Source organism: Meles meles, chromosome 7 (assembly GCF_922984935.1).
Source record: "Meles meles chromosome 7, mMelMel3.1 paternal haplotype, whole genome shotgun sequence".
Classification (NCBI taxonomy): domain Eukaryota; kingdom Metazoa; phylum Chordata; class Mammalia; order Carnivora; family Mustelidae; genus Meles; species Meles meles.
This window is the reverse complement of record NC_060072.1, coordinates 112,162,145-112,180,299: the sequence shown is the minus strand read 5'-3', so window position 1 is coordinate 112,180,299 and position 18,155 is coordinate 112,162,145. Positions and strand designations below refer to the sequence as shown.

At 41.7% G+C, this 18,155-nt stretch overlaps 2 protein-coding genes across 8 annotated transcripts in view; one reads left to right on the top strand and one right to left on the bottom strand.

Moving 5' to 3' along the window:
- Nucleotides 1-5,685, bottom strand: part of BCL2L13 (BCL2 like 13) — an 85,523-nt gene extending 79,838 nt beyond the window's left edge. For all 7 annotated transcript variants that reach the window (XR_006819542.1, XM_046010970.1, XM_046010971.1 and 4 more), the window contains exon 1: nt 5,534-5,685. The gene's annotated coding sequence lies outside the window, so the exon portion shown is untranslated. The remainder of the gene's footprint in view (nt 1-5,533) is intronic.
- Nucleotides 5,686-14,604: 8,919 nt separating this feature from the next.
- ATP6V1E1 (ATPase H+ transporting V1 subunit E1) overlaps nt 14,605-18,155 on the top strand; it is a 38,351-nt gene continuing 34,800 nt past the window's right edge. Inside the window, exon 1 of the mRNA XM_046012411.1 lies at nt 14,605-14,763. Within this exon, the coding sequence (XP_045868367.1) occupies nt 14,731-14,763 (33 nt within the window). The 5' untranslated portion in view covers nt 14,605-14,730. The remainder of the gene's footprint in view (nt 14,764-18,155) is intronic.

Genomic DNA, 18,155 nt, shown 5'->3' with positions numbered 1-18,155 from the left:
TCAGGGACTCTTAAGGGTATTCTGGGAAGAGACAGCATGCACTTCCTTTGCAACATTCTGTAGTGCAGAGTCAGCATACTGCACAATGAGCTCTTGCATTTCAAACAAATATAAATAAATTACATCTGCCTGAGACCTCTATTTCTGAAGCACTCTTTCATGTGTTGTCATAGTAATCCTCTATGCTAGAAGGAAAGGGTAACAGTCTCAACTTTATTGATGGAGAAACAAGAATAGACAATTTATTTGCACAAAATCACACAACTAGTAAACAGTGCAATCACTTGGTTAGGTACATCGTCTTTAGTTCTGGACTCTTAGCCTTTAACTGCATACACTCGACGCATATTTACTTATGTCAGGCACTGTGCTGGATGAGAAGAATGCAGAGGCAAAAAAACGAACAATAACAGGAGGAAGAAATGGTAGACGAACAAGGTGTTTTTTTCAAACAGACTACTGAAAGGAGCAAATCTGTAAATTTTAAGAATGGGGCCAGGGAAAAAAGGGAAAAGACAAATCAGATGAAAGGTAAATATGATCTGAGATCACCACTTAGAGCTTTCCTGTAAGCAGGGCACAACACTCAGGTACCCCCTTATCAACAGAGAGTGCATTTCATATGTAAGGCCTCTCAAGCTTCTTTTTAAATGATAAGAAGGACATAGTTACTTTTACTCTAAATTTTGTCTAGTAGACTCTTTTGGAATTCAAATTAGGTATAAGTGCTCTTGGTATCCAGAAACTTAAATACAGTTTTAAATATAAAAACAACTGGGGGATTGGGAGGGAGACAAACCATAAATGACTCTTAATCTCACAAAACAAACTGGGGGTTGCTGGGGGGAGGTGGGATTGGGAGAGGGGGAGGGGGCTATGGACATTGGGGAGGGTATGTGCTATCGTGAGTGCTGTGAAGTGTGCAAACCTGGCGATTCACAGACCTGTACCCCTGGGGATAAAAATACATTATATGTTTATTAAAAAAAAAAAAAATTTGGAAGGGGAGGTGAACCATAAGAGACTATAGACTCTGAAAAACAACCTGAGGGTTTTGAAGGGTCAGGGATGGGAGGTTGGGGGAACAGGTGGTGGGTAATAGGGAGGGCACGTTTTGCATGGAGCACTGGGTATTGTGCAAAAACAATGAATACTGTTATGCTGAAAAAATAAATAAAATGGAAAAAAAATTAAAAAAAAAAAAAACTGGGGATGGGACAACTGGATGGCTCAGTTCTTTAAGCATTGGACTATAGCTCAGGTCATGATCGCTGGACCCTGGGATGGAGTCCCACACGGGGCTCCCTGCTCTGTGGGGAGCCTGTTTCCCCCTCAGCTTCTCTGTCTCTCACCAATCAATAAAGCCTTAAAAAAAAAACAACAAAAAAAAACTATTGGGCTGGCTCAGTCAGTGATACATGCAACTCTTGATCTTGGTGTTGTCATGAGTTCAAACCCTGTGTCAGGCACCGAGCTTATTTTAAAATAATAAAAATTTAGGAAATAAGTAAATAAATATAAAAACTGTATTTTGCACAAATCTAACAAGCCACTGAATACATTTGTGTTACTCAGTTGTTTCTTTCTCTACCTATTACCTTTAATTTGCTCCTCTGTAAAGTTACAAGTAGTTGCCAGCCAAATGGACAGCCTGAGGAAGCTTAGGGTAACTTAATCCTATGTTTATACACGCATTTGGTGACATCTCCAAAACCAGGCACAAATAAAACATCCATGATCCTTCAGTAACAAATGTATATCCACAATTTGCAATAGATTGCTTTATTTTTTTTAAACCAGATTTCTATCATGAATACCAGTGGAAATTCCAGAATGCCAGCACTGATAGTACTATAGGAATTAAAGCACATTTTATGAACAATAACCAGAAGGTAGGCAGCACTATTAAATTCTACTTTAAATTCTTATGAAAAGCAAATCTGCAGCAACGTAAGAGTTTTTTATAGTTGTTTCCCAACTTGTCTGATCATAATCACCTTGGATGCTTGTGGAAAACAGAAATTTCTAGTACCCACTTCAGCCATGCTATTTAGAATACCATACCTATACTGTATTCCTTAACCCCACAGAGCCAAAACAGAAAAACATTACAACTTAACATGTTTTAATAATTCAAGAAGCTTTGTTTTTAGACCATTTCCATCCACTAAAATTATAAAGTAATGAAACTGTTATATACTCCCATAATAAAAATGAACAGATCTATAATCCCAGTTTACAAAAAGAAAAATAAAAATCCACAGATAACTCAATCACAAATCAAAATTCTAGAATTTCAAACATTAACAAAGTTTTGGGGTTACCAGGCTGCTACTCTTAAGACTCACTGGTGGTTTGAGTATGGAATTTGTTTCAAGTTCCACAAATTACCATTAAGTCCAGTAACTTACATTTTTTTAAGATCCATACTTTATTAGTCCCTATAGAATTCTGGGACTTTCTCTAAAATAAGAGAAGTAAAATTAAGTAATCCCAACAAAAACTGTGAAATTTAAATTCACCCCACCCAGCTGCAAAATGCAACTGGGCAAGGGTGTCATTTTTAAAACTCAGCAGACACAAAATATTCTAGTATAGACAGTCTCTTTCATACTGAAACATGCTTAATTGAAATACTCTAGTTCATTCTTGTTTTAAGAGCTGCCCCAAAATGTTTTCACTCAGCAGCTGGCATTCAAAGATAATGTACTTATAAAGGAATGCCTCACCCTCACCCTCTCCCCACAGGCAGTGTCTGACTTTCACAATAATTGAGCTTCCCACGTATGTGTAGATAGCTTTATAAAAGGGAGACATAAAATTCAGTTGCTTTGTCCCACTCCCAAGTATATGCCAGAGACATGAAAACACATGTCTACACAAAAATTTGCACACTAATAGTTATAGCAGCGTAATATTTAACAGCCAAATAGTGGAAATAACTAACTGCCCATCAACTAATCAATAAAGAAAGCTGGTATATCCATACTATGGCATATTGTGACCACATAAAAAGAAAGACTGAGGGAGCGCCTTAGGTGGCTGCCTTCAGCTCAGGTCCTGATCCCAGGGTTCTGGGATCAAGCCCCACATCAGGATCCCTGCTCAGCGGGAAGCCTGCTTCTCCCTCTTCCACTCCCCCTGCTTGTGTTCCCTCTCTCTCTGCCAAATAAATAAATAAAATCTTAAAAAAAAAAAGACTGACAATCGGAGAAAGACAACTATCATATGATCTCCCTGATATGAGGACATGGAGAAGCAACATGGGGGGGTAGGGGGATAGGAGAAGAATAAATGAAACAAGATGGGATTGGGAGGGAGACAAACCATAAATGACTCTTAATCTCACAAAACAAACTGGGGGTTGCTGGGGGGAGGTGGGATTGGGAGAGGGGGAGCGGGCTATGGACATTGGGGAGGGGAGGCGAACCATAAGAGACTATGGACTCTGAAAAACAACTTGAGGGTTTTGAAGGATCAGGGGTGGGAGGTTGGGGGAACAGGTGGTGGGTAATGGGGAGGGCACGTTTTGCATGGAGCACTGGGTGTTGTGCAAAAAGAATGAATACTGTTACGCTGAAAAAATAAATAAAATGGGAAAAAAAAAAAAAAAAAGACTGATACATGCTACATCATGCAAAGTAAAAGAGGCCAGTCACAAAAGACCACATATTGCATAATTTTGTTTATATGAAATATCCAGAACTGGTCAATCTACAGAGACAGAAAGTCAGTCAGTGGTTGCCTAGGTAGGCGAGCATAGGGTTTCTTTTGGGGGTGATGAAAACTGTGGTGGTGTTTGGGAATTCTGTGAATATACTAAAACCCATTAAAAAAAAACAACAACATTAAATCCTGCAATTGGTGAGTTGCATGTTGTGTCTCAAGGCGTTAAAAAATCAGCTACTCTGAAAATAGCCCCCTTCCTTCAACGTTGCAATATACATTAAATAAGAAATCTTGGTGAGCATTTATTTGGAATAAGATATAAATCAAAACAAAACTGAAAAACTGGTAAAAAGTAGGACAGCAAGACTGACTGTAAACTCCTGTTTTCTATGTCTAAAACATTTTATAAGAGAAATATATTTTAAAGCAATGATTATGGTTGTAAATTACTCGTCCTAAAAGTTTAGTGTATGAGATATTTAGTACTGATTAACTGATGTGCTAGAAAGCACCTTTTCTTTACAAAACTGGTTGGACTCAACTTTATACATCCTTAAACTTAATTCAACTACTGGGGTACAAGCCTCCATGAGAAAACGAATCATTAAGAAATACATATATACTGAAAATAATACCTGGCTAATCAGAGTAAAAGGATTTTCAAACACCTATTGGCCTATTATCAAATGAAGAGTATTTCCTAAAGGCTTAGTTTCAATTTGCAGGTGCAAATGCGCACTGTGCATTTATCCAACTATGTATATGAGGTATAAATAGTTTACTACATACAAAAACTTTTGCTTAATTTTCTGGGAGATAAAAAAAGAAAGTACTAGAAGGGTGTGGCAACTCATCCAAGGTCACAAAAAGTCAGGGCAGAGATCAACATTCTGGTTTACACCAAGCCTCCAGAGGAAATCTTAACAATTTCGCAAACGACTTTATGTTTGTTTTGTTTCACATCATAAAGTTAAAAAAGGGGGAGGTTTACCGTCGGTTCAGTTTAAAACTTCTAAATAGAGACAGTGAGATAGCTCTCTTAAATAAACAAATAAATACTGGTGCGGGGAGTGGTTAAGACAAAAATCCCAGCGGAAGCGTGTGAACAACTGGACAGATCCGCCTGATTTTCAACCCAGGTCAAAGCCTCAACTCAAAAAGTCTAGGAGTTTCTCTTCATAGCTAGTTATGAAGGAAAGAAACTTGGAATCTCCCTGGAATAGCGAGGGGATAAAAATCAAACGAAGAAACGCCTTAGTGTGAACTGTATTGCCTCCAAGAATAAGGCGGCAGATTTTTCTGAAAAATAAATAATAGTAATGATGGGTGTCAGAACAGCAGTTAATAAAGAATAACAAACGTCTAACAATCTGTGAGAAAAAGCAACTAGGACTAGCAGATATACTCTATAATCATTTTAAACGAATCGCATGAAACTTTTCCCTCAACCAAAAAGTCCAGGATCCCCAGCCTGGTCCTAAAAATGGACACGAGTTTTCCACGTGAAGGTCTTTTGTGGGGAAGACCGACGGTAAAGGGCAAGGGCCGAGTTCCTCCGAGCCTCTGGCAGCCCTTTCGGGAAGCCCCGCTCAACAAGCGTCCGCGGGGGGACCACGCTGCACAGGTCCGGTTACAAAGAAATGAACCCCTCAAGCTTTGAGAACCCTCGAGCGAAGAAGCGCCGGTATATACACACACACTCACTCACAGTCACACACTCACTGACACTCACTCACGCGTCGTCGGAACCACTGGGGAGGCAGTGGTTCGGCACAGTCTCTGGACACCTTCCTGCCCAGTGAAAACCGCCTGAGGAGCTGGATAAGGATCCAACTCTGCCTGCCCAGAACCCCACTCCCCTCACCTGGCCCTGGCCCCTTGCCCAAGAAGAGATGGAAGGGGCGGCGGCGGCGGCAGTCGTTTCCGACAGGGTCCCCCAGCGGCGGTGGCTGCTTCGACCCGCGGCCCTAATCTACCGCCGCCGCCATCTTGGAAGGTGAGGTCACCCCCGGCGCGCTTGCGTCACCGCCAGCGTCAGGGCGGGCCTGGGGCGCCTAGAAGCGCCGGAAGAGGGGTGGCTCTGTTCTCCTGAGCGGAAGCACGGATCATAGAGGCCCGGAGGTCTTTTCGCGCAGACATGACGACCTCTCTTAATCCTCTCTTACCAGGAGTCGCTCACATCTATGATTCGCGGGGAGGGAGTCGGGTGCGGATGTATTTGATTACTGGAGGAAGGGAGATGGGATTCTGAGGAGTCAAGCTTATGGGGAGAGAAGCTGGCAGTTCCCGCGCAAGGGAGCATGGCCGCTTGCACAGAATGAGCTGTGGACGTATTGAACAAACAAATATTGGGGTTTAAGTGTGTGCAAGCGAACGGGGTAGGGAAGTGTCAGGAGAGTCCAAGGGAGCTGCCGAGTTCGCAGTCATTTGTCGACTTAAAAAGGTCATTGGAAAAAAAAAAAAGGTCATTGAAAGTTGGGAACATTTTCTAGCAGTTGAGGGTGAGGTGGGGATTAAGACCTCGTTCTAGGCGGAGTGCCCTGCCTTAGCACAGGCACTGGAACCGTAAAGGAAGTCTTCAGTAGTACCCATTTTGTTCACAGCACCTGCCTAGCACAGCTCCTAGAACTGGACGTGTGCTAGTGGATGTTTGTTTACTTGAATCCAAGCGTCCTTTGGGAGAGTCACTGAATGTATCTTGTTAAGAAGTTGTATCTAAACCATGCGTTAGAGAAACTGAATTGTCTGTAATGTACATGAGATAAATTGAAAGGAGAGTGATGAAGATGATGAGTTGGAAGACTGTTGGAAGGAGCCAGATCAGAAGTGATAAAAACCGGATGAGGAGTGACTGCTAATGGGTACAAAGTTTTTTGGGGGGATGAAAATGTTACAATAGGTTTTGATAAAAGTCGAACACCCTGTGAATATGCTTTTAAACCATTTAAGTGTATGCTTTAAATAGGTAAGTTGTATAGTATGTGAGTTATGTCTCAATAAAGCTGTGGAAAAAAGTGCTGAAAACCTGAACTGATAATGAGGTTGGGTGGGAGTGGAAGCAAAAAGGTTGGAGTTGGTGTTACAAGATCTTTAAGCCCGAGCTACTGAGAGAATAGTAGTGCTATTAATAGAGAAATCAGACTTTGAAACAAACAAACAAAAAAAAGATTTTGCAAACAACGGCTCAGTGGGCTAATAAACCTATTAATTACGTAGTAGTACCTAATAACCAGTTAATAGTTAAATTTCCTCAATTGGTCAAGTAATGACATATAGTTGTTGTTGTTGTTGTGTTTAAGTAGGCTCAATGTGCAACATGGGGTTTGAACTCAGTACCCTGAGATCAAGAATTGCATGCTTCACCGACTGAACCAGTTTGTTTTTTAAACCAAGATCATGCATTTGGTTGTTACATCTTTTGTTAGTCTCCTAGTTTTTTTAATAACGTTGACTTTTTCAAGCATGTTCACACAATGGAAATTATTCAGCAATAAAACAAAAAGGAGTAACTGGTCTTGTGAAAATTAAAGCAAACATCATTTAAAATAGAGTCATTGAGGGGCGCTTGGGTGGCTCAGTGGGTTAAAGCCTCTGCCTTCAGCTCAGGTCATGATGCCAGGGTGCTGCGATCGAGCCCCACATCAGGCTCCCTGCTCAGCGGGGAGCCTGCTTCCTCCTCTCTCTCTCTCTGCCTGCCTCTCTGCCTACTTGTGATCTCTGTCAAATAAATAAATAAAATCTTTAAAAACAACAACAACAACAACATAGAGTCATTGGGTGCCTGCCTGACTCGGTTGGAAGAGCATGCAGCTCACAATCTCAGGGTTATGAGTTGGAGCCCCAGGTTGGTGTAGAAATTGCAAAACAAAACAAAACAAAACAAAACAAAAAAAACCCACAAACGAAAAAAACCTTTGAAAATAAATAGGCAGATAAAATGGAGTCAGAAGCCAGAAGGGGGAGCTCTCATGCCCTAGAAATATGTCAACTGCAGATCCAACAGGAAGTGGGTGGAGGGTTGGACTACCGAGGCATGGCTGGCTCAGTCCTTGGAGCATGCCACTCTTGATCTCCAGGTTGTCATTTCCATTCCCTCGTGGGGTATGGAGATTATTTAAAAAATAAAATTTTATTATGGGGCGCCTGGGTGGCTCAGTGGGTTAAAGCCCCGCATCGGGCTCTCTGCTCAGCAGGGAGCCAGCTTCCCCTCTCTACCTGCCTGTCTGCCTGCTTGTGATCTCTGTCAAGTAAATGAATGAGGTCTTTAAAAAAATAAATATAAATAAATAAATAAATAAATAAATAAAAATAAGGGGCGCCTGGGTGGCTCAGTGGGTTAAAGCCTCTGCCTTCGGCTCAGGTCGTGATCTCGGGGTCCTGGGATCGAGCCCCGCATCAGTCTCTCTGCTCAGCAGGGAGCCTGCTTTCCCCCCTCTCTCTCTCTGCCTGCTTCTCTGTCTTCTTGTGATCTCTATCAAATACATAAATAGAATCTTAAAAAAAAAAGATTGTATTTATTTGAGAGAGGGAGAATGCAAGTGAGCACAAGCAGGGGAGGGGGGGGAAGAGCAGAGGGAGAGGGAGAAGCAGGCGCCCCCCTGAGCAGGAAGCCCCACATGGGGCTTGATCTCAGGACTCCAGGATCATGACCTGAGCTGAAAGCAGGTGCCCAACTGACTGAGCTATCCAGGTCCTTTAGTCTATGCAGTTCATTGTATGTACATTTTTAAAAAAATATTCTATTTATTTGACAGAGAGAAATCACAACTAGGCAGAGAGGCAGGCAGAGAGAGAGGAGGAAGCAGGCTCCCTGTGGACCAGAGAGCCCGATGCGGGGCTCCATCCCAGTACCCCGGGATCATGACCTGAGCCAAAGGCAGAGGCTTTAACCCACTGAGCCACCCAGGTGCCCCTGTATGTACATTTTTTTTTAATTTTCAGATTTTAAAAAAGATTTTATTTATTTATTTGACACAGAGAGAGCGAGCCAGAGAGGGAACACAAGCAGGGTGTGTGGGAGAGGGAGAAGCAGACTTCCAGCAGGGAGCCTGATGTGGGCTTGATCCTAGGACCCTGAGATCATGACCTGAGCCAAGGGCAGGTGGTTAAAGACCGAGCCACCCAGGCACTTCTAATGTTAAGATTTTATTTATTTGTCAGAGAAAGAGAGAGAGGCAGAGGGAGAAGCAGGCTCCCTGCTGAGCAAGGAGCCCAATGAAGAACTCGATCCCAGGACCCCGGAATTATGACTCAACTGACTGAGACACCGAGGTGTCCCATATGTAAATTTTTTTAAAAAGTCATATAAAAAAATTCTCTGTGGTTATGTTAACCAATCAGGTATGTGATTAAGTTAATTTCTTTCAAATTATTTTCAGTTTTTTTTTTTTTTTTAAAGATTTTATTTATTTATTTGACAGAGAGAGATCACAAGTAGACAGAGAGGCAGGCAGAGAAAGAGGGAAGCAGGCTCCCTGCTGAGCAGAGAGCCAGATGCGGGACTCAATCCCAGGACCCTGAGATCATGACCTGAGCTGAAGGCAGAGGCTTAACCCACTGAGCCACCCAGGCGCCCTCAAATTATTTTCAGTTTTAATATTTCCTTTTGTATTTTATTTTTCGAATGCATACTATAACGATAAAACAGAGGCCAATGGAGCAGAATAGGAAGTCCAGAATGGACAATTGATTTTTGACAGAGGTGTCAAGACAATTTAATGGGGAAAGGAATAGTCTTTTCGGCAAATGGTGTAAAATAATATAATACTTTTACAGAAATTATTTTACTTTAATCACACAGCAGTTTATGAGTTTGGGGACTTTTTTTTTTTTTTTTTGACAGATCTTCTAAATTATACAGAACCCTAGCCTGAAGCCTGATATGATTATAAAATCTAAAGCCAAAAAAAATTATAAATAAAATCTAAACTCTAGACAAAAGTCGTTTTATTCATTCTCCTTCATCAGTTAGTTACTGAACCCCTACTATGTACCAGGCAGTGTGCTAGATGCCAGCAAAAGAAAGTGGTAAGTAGGTCAGACACTGTCTCTGTTGTGAAACTGAAATTTTCATTGGAAAACCAGGCAAAAACCTAAAAACAAAAAGAAAAAAACCAAAATAATTAAACATTATGGCATGTCCCGAGGTAAATAAGAGGCTGAGAGAGAGAGAAAGGTGAAGAATGCTTATGAAAAGCACTCTTGGGGCGCCTGGGTGGCTCAGTGGGTTAAAGCCTCTGCCTTCAGCTCATCATGATCCTGGGGTCCTGGAATCGAGCCCCACATCGGGGCTAGGCAGGGAGCCTGCTTCCTCCTCTATCTCTGCCTGCCTCTCTGCCTACTTGTGATCTCTGTATGTCAAATAAATAAAATCTGTAAAAAATTAAAAAAGAAAAAGAAAAGAAAGCACTCTCTAAGGAGGTGATATTTTAAGTTGAGACCTTAATGAATGAAAAGCTAAGTGATGATGTATGAAAAGAATTCAGGCAAAGAGCTTGGTGTTTTCCAGGAACTGAAAAGTAAAGCTATAGGGTGGTGAGCAAAGGTAAGAAGAGTAATGAGGTCGGACAAGTAAGCTAAGGCCAGATCCGGCAGAGCTCACACAGACCATGTGAGGTGTGAAGTGTTCAGAAGCAGACGGAAGCCATTTGAGGATTATAAATTGGGAAGCGGCTAGATGCCAGCTGGGTTTTAAACCACTCTTTCTGTTGTGTGGAAAATTGGTTGTAAAAGGGTAGGAAGTGCAAGCACCTAAGTCAGAGTTTCACTATTTTCTGGTCTCATTTGTTTTTCTTCTTGAGATTAATTTTTCAAGGTGCCTGGTTGGCTCAGTCAGTAGAGCATGTGACTCTTGGACTCAGCATTGTGAGTTGGAGCCCCACATTTGGTATAGAAATTACTTAAAATCTTAAACAAAAACAAAAATAACCCACCCAATTCTTCAGCATTCAAAGACACAGATGATTTACATTTTTTAAAATTTATTTTTAGTAAAATAAAGCCCAAGGGCCTTGAACCCCCTACCCTAAGATTGTTTAACTGACTGAGCCACCCAAGGAACCCCCACCCCCAGCTGCAAGATCCCACCCCCAACCATAACCCACCCCCCACGTCACCCCACCTTACCCTCTTTAGGAAAAGAAGTTCAAGCCTTAGTTTATTCTGCTGATTCAATTTCTGAAGCCACAGACTGAAGTGTCAGCTTGGGAGCAGGTGAAGCAATCTACACAGAAACCATCTCTTTGTGACTAACCTGACAGGAATCTAGGACAGTGATTTTGTGAAGCATTAAGTAAATAGGCGTATCTAAGAGTGGGATTTTTGGAATTTATCTGAAAAATGTTTTAATAAAGCTTCTTCACAAGACCTAAAATAATGTAGGAGGAAATTGGATTTGGAAAACTACTAACTAGTTAATCTTTTATTGTACTTATAATAAGTTTTTCTCTCCAGAGACTGTCTTTATGAAGCTTATCATATTCTTATCAGACAGGACCTGGCCCATTCCTTGGTGAATCAGCAAAATAACTGCAGAAACCAGTTGTAAAGAGCACTAACATAGGGGAGGGGACAGCTGCACAAAAGGTAATGTTAATTATAGCTGTAACACCATTTATTTTGCTTTAGAAATGAAGTCTTAAAGGGCGCCTGGGTGGCTCAGTGTGTTAAAGCCTCTGCTTTCGGCTTGGGTCATAATCTCAGGGTCCTGGGATCCAGCCCTGCATTGGGCTCTCTGTTCAGCAGGGATCCTGCTTCCCCCTCTCTGTCTGCCTGTCTCTCTGCCTGTTTGTGATCTCTGCCTGTCAAAATAAGTAAGTAAAATAATTAAAAAAAAAAAAAGAAGTCTTAAAGCAAATGTTGCAAATGTTAATTGTTAATTCTGGGTGGTGGTACATGGTACATGAATATTTAAATTATTCTTTGTACTTTTCTATATTTTTTATTCTCTCAAATTAATAATAAATAAATAATAAAAATCAGTACACTGTTTTCCAGAAACCAAAAGCACATTGATCTGGTCAGTGCTATGTCTCTTCCAAACATTAATTTCACAATGATTAAACATGTGGCATTAGATTGCTGCTCCTACTCCCCGAGTTATTTGCAGATCACTGTGAAAATAAATGGGAGGAAGAATTATAATCCAAATGAGTGACCTAGGGAGGCTAGAAGGAGGCATCCTGGAACTGTCTTCTGGAACAGCAAAAAATGAAGTTATCAATGCAGAAACTAACAAGATGAGAGAAATAAGCCTATCAACTTGTTTAGCTCAGTCGATAAGAATATTGATCATGGGGGGCACCTGGGTGGCTCAGTTGGTTGGGCATCTTTCTTCAGCTCTGGTCATGATCCCAGGGTCCTGGGATCGAGCTCCAAGTTGGGCTTACTGGTCATTGGAGGGCCTGCTTCTCCTTCTCCCTCTGCCCTTTCCCCTGCTTGTGCTTGTGCTCTCTCTCAAATAAATAAAATCTTTTAAAAATACTGATCAAGTTAAGGTCAACTGTGTGGATTTCCGTTGCTCTGTTATTTTATTGTCCTGTGTCTGAATCCTTCTGTTATCCAACATGACCAGTTTTCTCAAATGTGTGCACCAATCTGTCACACACTACAAAGACCACTGTACACTAGTACAGCTGGAAAAAAATTTGGCAGTCTGTATTGAGAGCCTTAAAAATGTATGGACGATTCTCATTAATGGACACTGAAATGTACTTTTCTTTTTTTTTTTTAAGATTTTATTTGTTTATTTGACAGAGATCACAAGTAGGCAGAGAGGTAGGCAGAAAGAGAGAGAGGAGGAAGGAGGCTCCCTGCTGAGAGCAGAGAGCCCGATGCGGGGGCTCGATCCCAGGACCCTGAGATCATGACCCAAGCCGAAGGCAGAGGCTTAATCCACTGAGCCACCCAGGGGCCCTGAAATGTACTGATATGACGCACTGAGGATATAATATCACAGATGTAGTACTCCTTACAAAATGCATAATCAGAATCTAATTATGAGGAAACTATCAGACAAAACCAAATTGAGGAATTTTCTACAACTGTCCTCTTCAAATGTGTGGAACTCTTCAAAAATGTTAGTATCAGGAAAGACAAAGTCTGAAGAACCATCCCGTATTAAAGGAGACTAAAAGGGGCATCTGGATGGCACAGCTGATTAAGCATCAGACTTTTTTTTTTTTTAAGATTTTATTTATTTATTTGACAGAGAGAGATCACAAGTAGACAGAGAGGCAGGCAGAGAGAGAGAGAGGGAAGCAGGCTCGCTGCTGAGCAGAGAGCCCGATGCGGGACTTGATTCCAGGACCCTTAGATCATGACCCGAGCCGAAGGCAGCGGCTCAACCCACTGAGCCACCCAGGCGCCCCAAGCATCAGACTTTTGGTTTTGGCTCAGGTCATGATCTCCCAGTCGTGGGATCGAGCGCCGAGCTTTGCACTCAGCGAGGAGTCTGTTTAAGACTCTCTCTCCCGGGGCGCCTGGGTGGCTCAGTGGGTTAAAGCCTCTGCCTTCGGCTCAGGTCATGATCCCAGGGTCCTAGGATCGAGCCCTGCATCAGGGTTTCGGCTCAGCGGGGAGCCTGCTTCCCTTCCTCTCTCTCTGGCTGCCTCTCTGCCTATCTGTGATCTCTGTCTGTCAAATAAATAAATACATAAATAAATCTTAAAAAAAAAAAGACTCTCTCTCCCTCTGCTTCTCCCCCCTGCTCAAGCTCTCTCTCTTTCAAACAAATAAATGTTGGGGGGGGGGGGGAAGGAGACTATAGAAAAGACATGACAATTATTACAACAGGTGACCTTGTACTGGGTTCAGGATGAGAAAAAATTTCTACAAAGATTATCAGTAGGACATATGGCAAAATCTGATTATAAACTTGTTAAATTTCCTGAATTTGATTAATGAAAAGTGATACAGCCAAATAGCAAAATGTTAACAATTGGTGAATCTAGGTGAATGTAGTTTATTGCACTATTCTTACAGCTTATTATATTTGAAATTTCTTCAAAATAAAAAGTTGGTAATAAAAATGCATGTACCCTGACGCCTTGGTTGCTCAGTCCATTAGTGTCTGCCTTCAGCTCAGGTCATGATCCCAGAGTCCTGGGATCCAGTCTGGCTTGGGGCTCCTTGCTCAGCAGGGAGCCTTCTTCTCCCTGTGCCTGCTGCCTGCTCTGCTGCTCCCCCTGCTTGAGGGCGCTCTCTCTGACAAATTAATTAACTAATTAATTTTTTAAAAAGGAAAGGTTGAGTAACTGTCACACCCAGGAAATTTAGGGGACATGACAGTTAAATAAAACGCAGTATCCTAGATGGGATTCTGGAAAAGAAAATGAGCATTAAGTTAAAACTAAGGAAATTTAACTAATTATGGACTTGAGTCAATATTGTTTATTTAATTATCAATATTATTTAATTAATTTTAACAAATGTGCCATACGAATATATTAATGATACGGGAATCTGTGTGTGCCGGGGAGAAAGATACATGAAAACTCTCTTCTCTATCTGCTTAATTTTTTTGTAAATCTGTTACTGTTCTAAAAATAAAATCTATTAATAAATAAAATATTGATGAATTTGTTTTCATTAAGGCCAGGAAAGCAAAAAAAAATAAATTCTGATTTGGGAGTAAGTAATTAAATTTAAAAAATATACAAGGGCTTTAAGGCTAGAAAAATACACAGAATTCGGCTAATTTCAGACGCTTGAATTCCCGAACCTTCACTCCTGGTGAGGAATACGTCGCTGACGAAAACAACTCAGAAATCACGAAGCAGCTATAAAACGGATTGGGACTGTGCGAAGAAGACGCCACCAGCGCCTGCGCCCGGACACGGGGCGGGTCCAGGGCGGGACTTCACCGGATTCGTTCTCTTCCCACTGGCTGAGAAAGCTCACATGGCTGGGCTGCGCGGTCACCTGACAGGAACCGGAAGCCGGAGATATAAAGCGAAGGAAGCCGACAACTCCACTGCATTTTCTTTCTTCCCCTTCGTTCCACCGCGCTCTTCTAGTGTAAGCTAGAGCCAGTGGGGCCTCGGGCCTAGTCCAGCTTTCGTGATGGCCCTCAGCGATGCTGACGTGCAAAAGCAGGTGAGGACTTGCGGTTGGGTCTGGCAAACTCGTAGCGCGGGTCGGGGGGTGGCGAACTGGAACCCGGCGGCTCAGGGAGGACGCAGGCCTTGGGCGGCCCAGATACCCAAGGAGGGTCCCCCAAGTCTCGGGGGCTAAGTGGGCTCTCTGCAGGAGAGGGATTTGACCCACAGCTCCTCTGTCTTCACTAGGGTTTTGTGCGCCGCCGCCTTGAATGTGCTGGCTTTTTGGTTCCCACCTCGGCGTTCCCTATTTTCTCAGGGTACTAGCTGTGGTTGTTAGAGTTGAGAATTGAAAATAGGGTTGAGATGCAAAACGAGTGCAAGGATTGGGGACCTTATTTTCACCTGTTTTTTTAACCTTGAGGGAAGGGTTTACACTACGATAGAGAATGCTGACGGGAAAGAGTTGCTTTCAATGTTGTTTTGAGGTCATTCACTGAATTGTTAATCTTCATTTTGGAAGGAATTGTAATGGTCTCTCACTAGTGTGTACGTTAATGTTTATTAATAATCAGAATATCTTTCATACATTTATGAACCGCAGCGCCAGGGTTTGCCGTAAGGAAAGTCAAGGTTAGTGGGAAAAATTATGGAAAGCGTGGACCTACATCATTTTTGCAAGGGTATCAGTCCTAGGAAGCTTTGGGGTTTTTGTTTCTTTGTTTTGTTTTGTTTAATGTGCCATATCTTCAAGCTGTAGTCATTAATAAAGTTAGAATTCAAAAGACTCCCAGGATAATATATTGGCATTGATAGGCCTGTAACAAACATGGGAAAAAATGGTTTCCATTTGCCCTGCCAGAGATACTCTGAAACTAGGGTCCTTGAATTTAGTAGTCATATTGCCAATAGATTTTTCAGAGAAGGAATCTTTACGTAGTTTAGAGAACTAAGTCTATTTCTTTTTGAAGTACTAGGAAAATTCTCTGACTAAAGCTCACTCACTGGCTTATGAATCTTCTTAAATGAGCAATGAAATGTTTTTTTCCTTGAATATTTCTATTAGAAAATGAGTTGGCATTTTATTCTTAATCTGATGTGCATAAGAAAAGTGGAGTGTTTGTTCATCGGTGGTCTTGTGCTAATAATCACAGAGGGGAAATCGTGTGACAAAAACAGCATCTGTGGAGAAGATTAAGAAATCTTAACAGTAGTCTTACAAAACAATGGGGCTTTTATGTTTATCACCACTGCTTCTGATTTTTACTGTAGGAAAAACTTGGTGTAGTGGAAAAGTACAGTGTCCTCCACATCTTTTAGTACAGTTAAAATGCTGATTCTCTTTTTCCGCTTGTTGCTTCATCATCCCTCTTACCCCTTTGTTACGGTATATTGAAGATTAAGGCTTCCCCAGGAAAAATACAAAGTGGTGTATTTCCTTGGAATCTAAATCAAAACCATTTTTTCTTTCTATAAAATTGAAAGATGAAGGAATCTGTGGTCTCTGCCCATCTATACTGCACATAAGCTCCGTAAGGGCAGTGTGTTTTTGTTCCCTGTATCCTCAGCAGTGAATGGACAAGGTACTAAGTGCTTATAAATTGTGGATTCCTTGACTTCTTCCCCATTGTATTAAAATATTTATGTATATTTGCCTTTTTGTCTGGGGAGTATGGTTATTTATTTTATCCAGTATTTGAAGGAATCTGACTTCAAAAAACTTAAAATCCAGTAGGGTTAGCAGGAAGATGAAAAGTATCTTTTAAAGGCCAGATTTTTCTGCCTTAGGGGTGGACTTAAATGTCTTGAAGAGTTGACTATTTTTCTTGTTGGAACTCTTGAAGATGGAATATGATCATGTTGTCTGTAAACAGGCCTTTCTGACCTGGTTAAAATGACTGTTTTGCTCTAGGCTGTGCTGATCTAGTCAAATCCGGTAGTAGAGGGTCCAGCATGAGTGATAAAGGCAGATAATGCAGGTTTGAATCAGTGTTCACCTGTACAGGCCCAGCGTGCCTTGTAGCATTTATAAACACCTGTTTTGATTACTGTATTTACATTTAAAATTCCAAACTGACTTCAGTAAGGCTTCACACTGAACTTGTGGAGATACCATTCCTTTTTTTTTTTAAGTTCCAAAGATACTTTAAAAAAAAAAAAAAATTAGAGCGAAAGCGCGCACGCATGAGAGGGGAGAAGGTCAGAGGGAGAAGCAGACTCCCCTTGGAGCTGGGAGGCTGATGGGGGACTTGATCTCCTCCGGACTCCGGGATCATGACCTGAGCCGAAGGCAGTTGCTTAACCAACTGAACCACCCAGGTGCTCCTGGAGATACCGTTCCTTACCATGAACACACACACACACAAATGGCGGGGTGGCTAATCCTTTTAGCAAGGTCGCAGTGATTTTCTATACAAGATGCCTCTGGATTAGGTACCCCAAATATTTCAAGGCCTGAGATTTCATAAGTATTGTATTACCTATGAAATAGATTTTGATTATCATAATTATTTTCGTTCCTCAAGCATAGGGTAGTTGCTAAGAATTTTGACAAAAAAGAAATCGTCTCTTTCAAACCATACTGTTTTTTTCTTGAAGACTTTGATGCCACAAGGTTTTATTATTAATGTGTTTTTTATTTTTAAAAATATTTTATTCATTGGAGAGTGTATGCATTCAAGGGAGCACAAGTTGGGGTGGGGGCAGAGGGAGAGGGAGAACTAGGCTCCCTGCTGAGCAGACACGAGGCTCCTCCTAAGACCTTGGGATTATGACCTGAGTGGAAGGCAGACACTTAACCAACTGAGCGACCGAGGCGCCCCATCAATGCCCTTTTTATTTTATTTAAGATTTTATTTATTCGTTTGACAGAGAGCACAAGCAAGGGGAGTGGAAGAGGGAGAAGCAGACTCCCGGCTGAGCAGGAAACCCCCCCCCCCACAATGCAGGGTTGATCCCACCTGACCCAAAGGCTGACACTTAACTGACTGAGCCACCCAGGCACCCCATCAATGCCCTTTTGAAGAAAAATGTATAAAACACATAACAAAACTTACTCATCTTAACCATTTTTAACTGTACTGTTCAGTAGTGTTAAGTATGTTCACATTATTTTATTTTATTTTTTTTTAAGATTTTATTTATTTATTTGAGAGAGATCACAAGTAGGCAGAAAGGCAGGCAGAGAGACTGAGAGGGAAGCAGGCTCACCGCCGAGCAGAGAACCCGATGCGGGACTCGATCCCAGGACCCTGAGATCATGACCTGAGCCGAAGGCAGCGGCTTAAACCACTGAGCCACCCAGGCGCCCTGTTCACATTATTTTAAAACAGATCCTAACTCAGTTTTGTATACCTGTGTGTACATTAGATTTATGATATCTTTGTGGTAGGTGGAGAAGTGGGAGTTGTTTCCAGATTGTTAAACTCTAGAAAGTACTTGGACTATCTC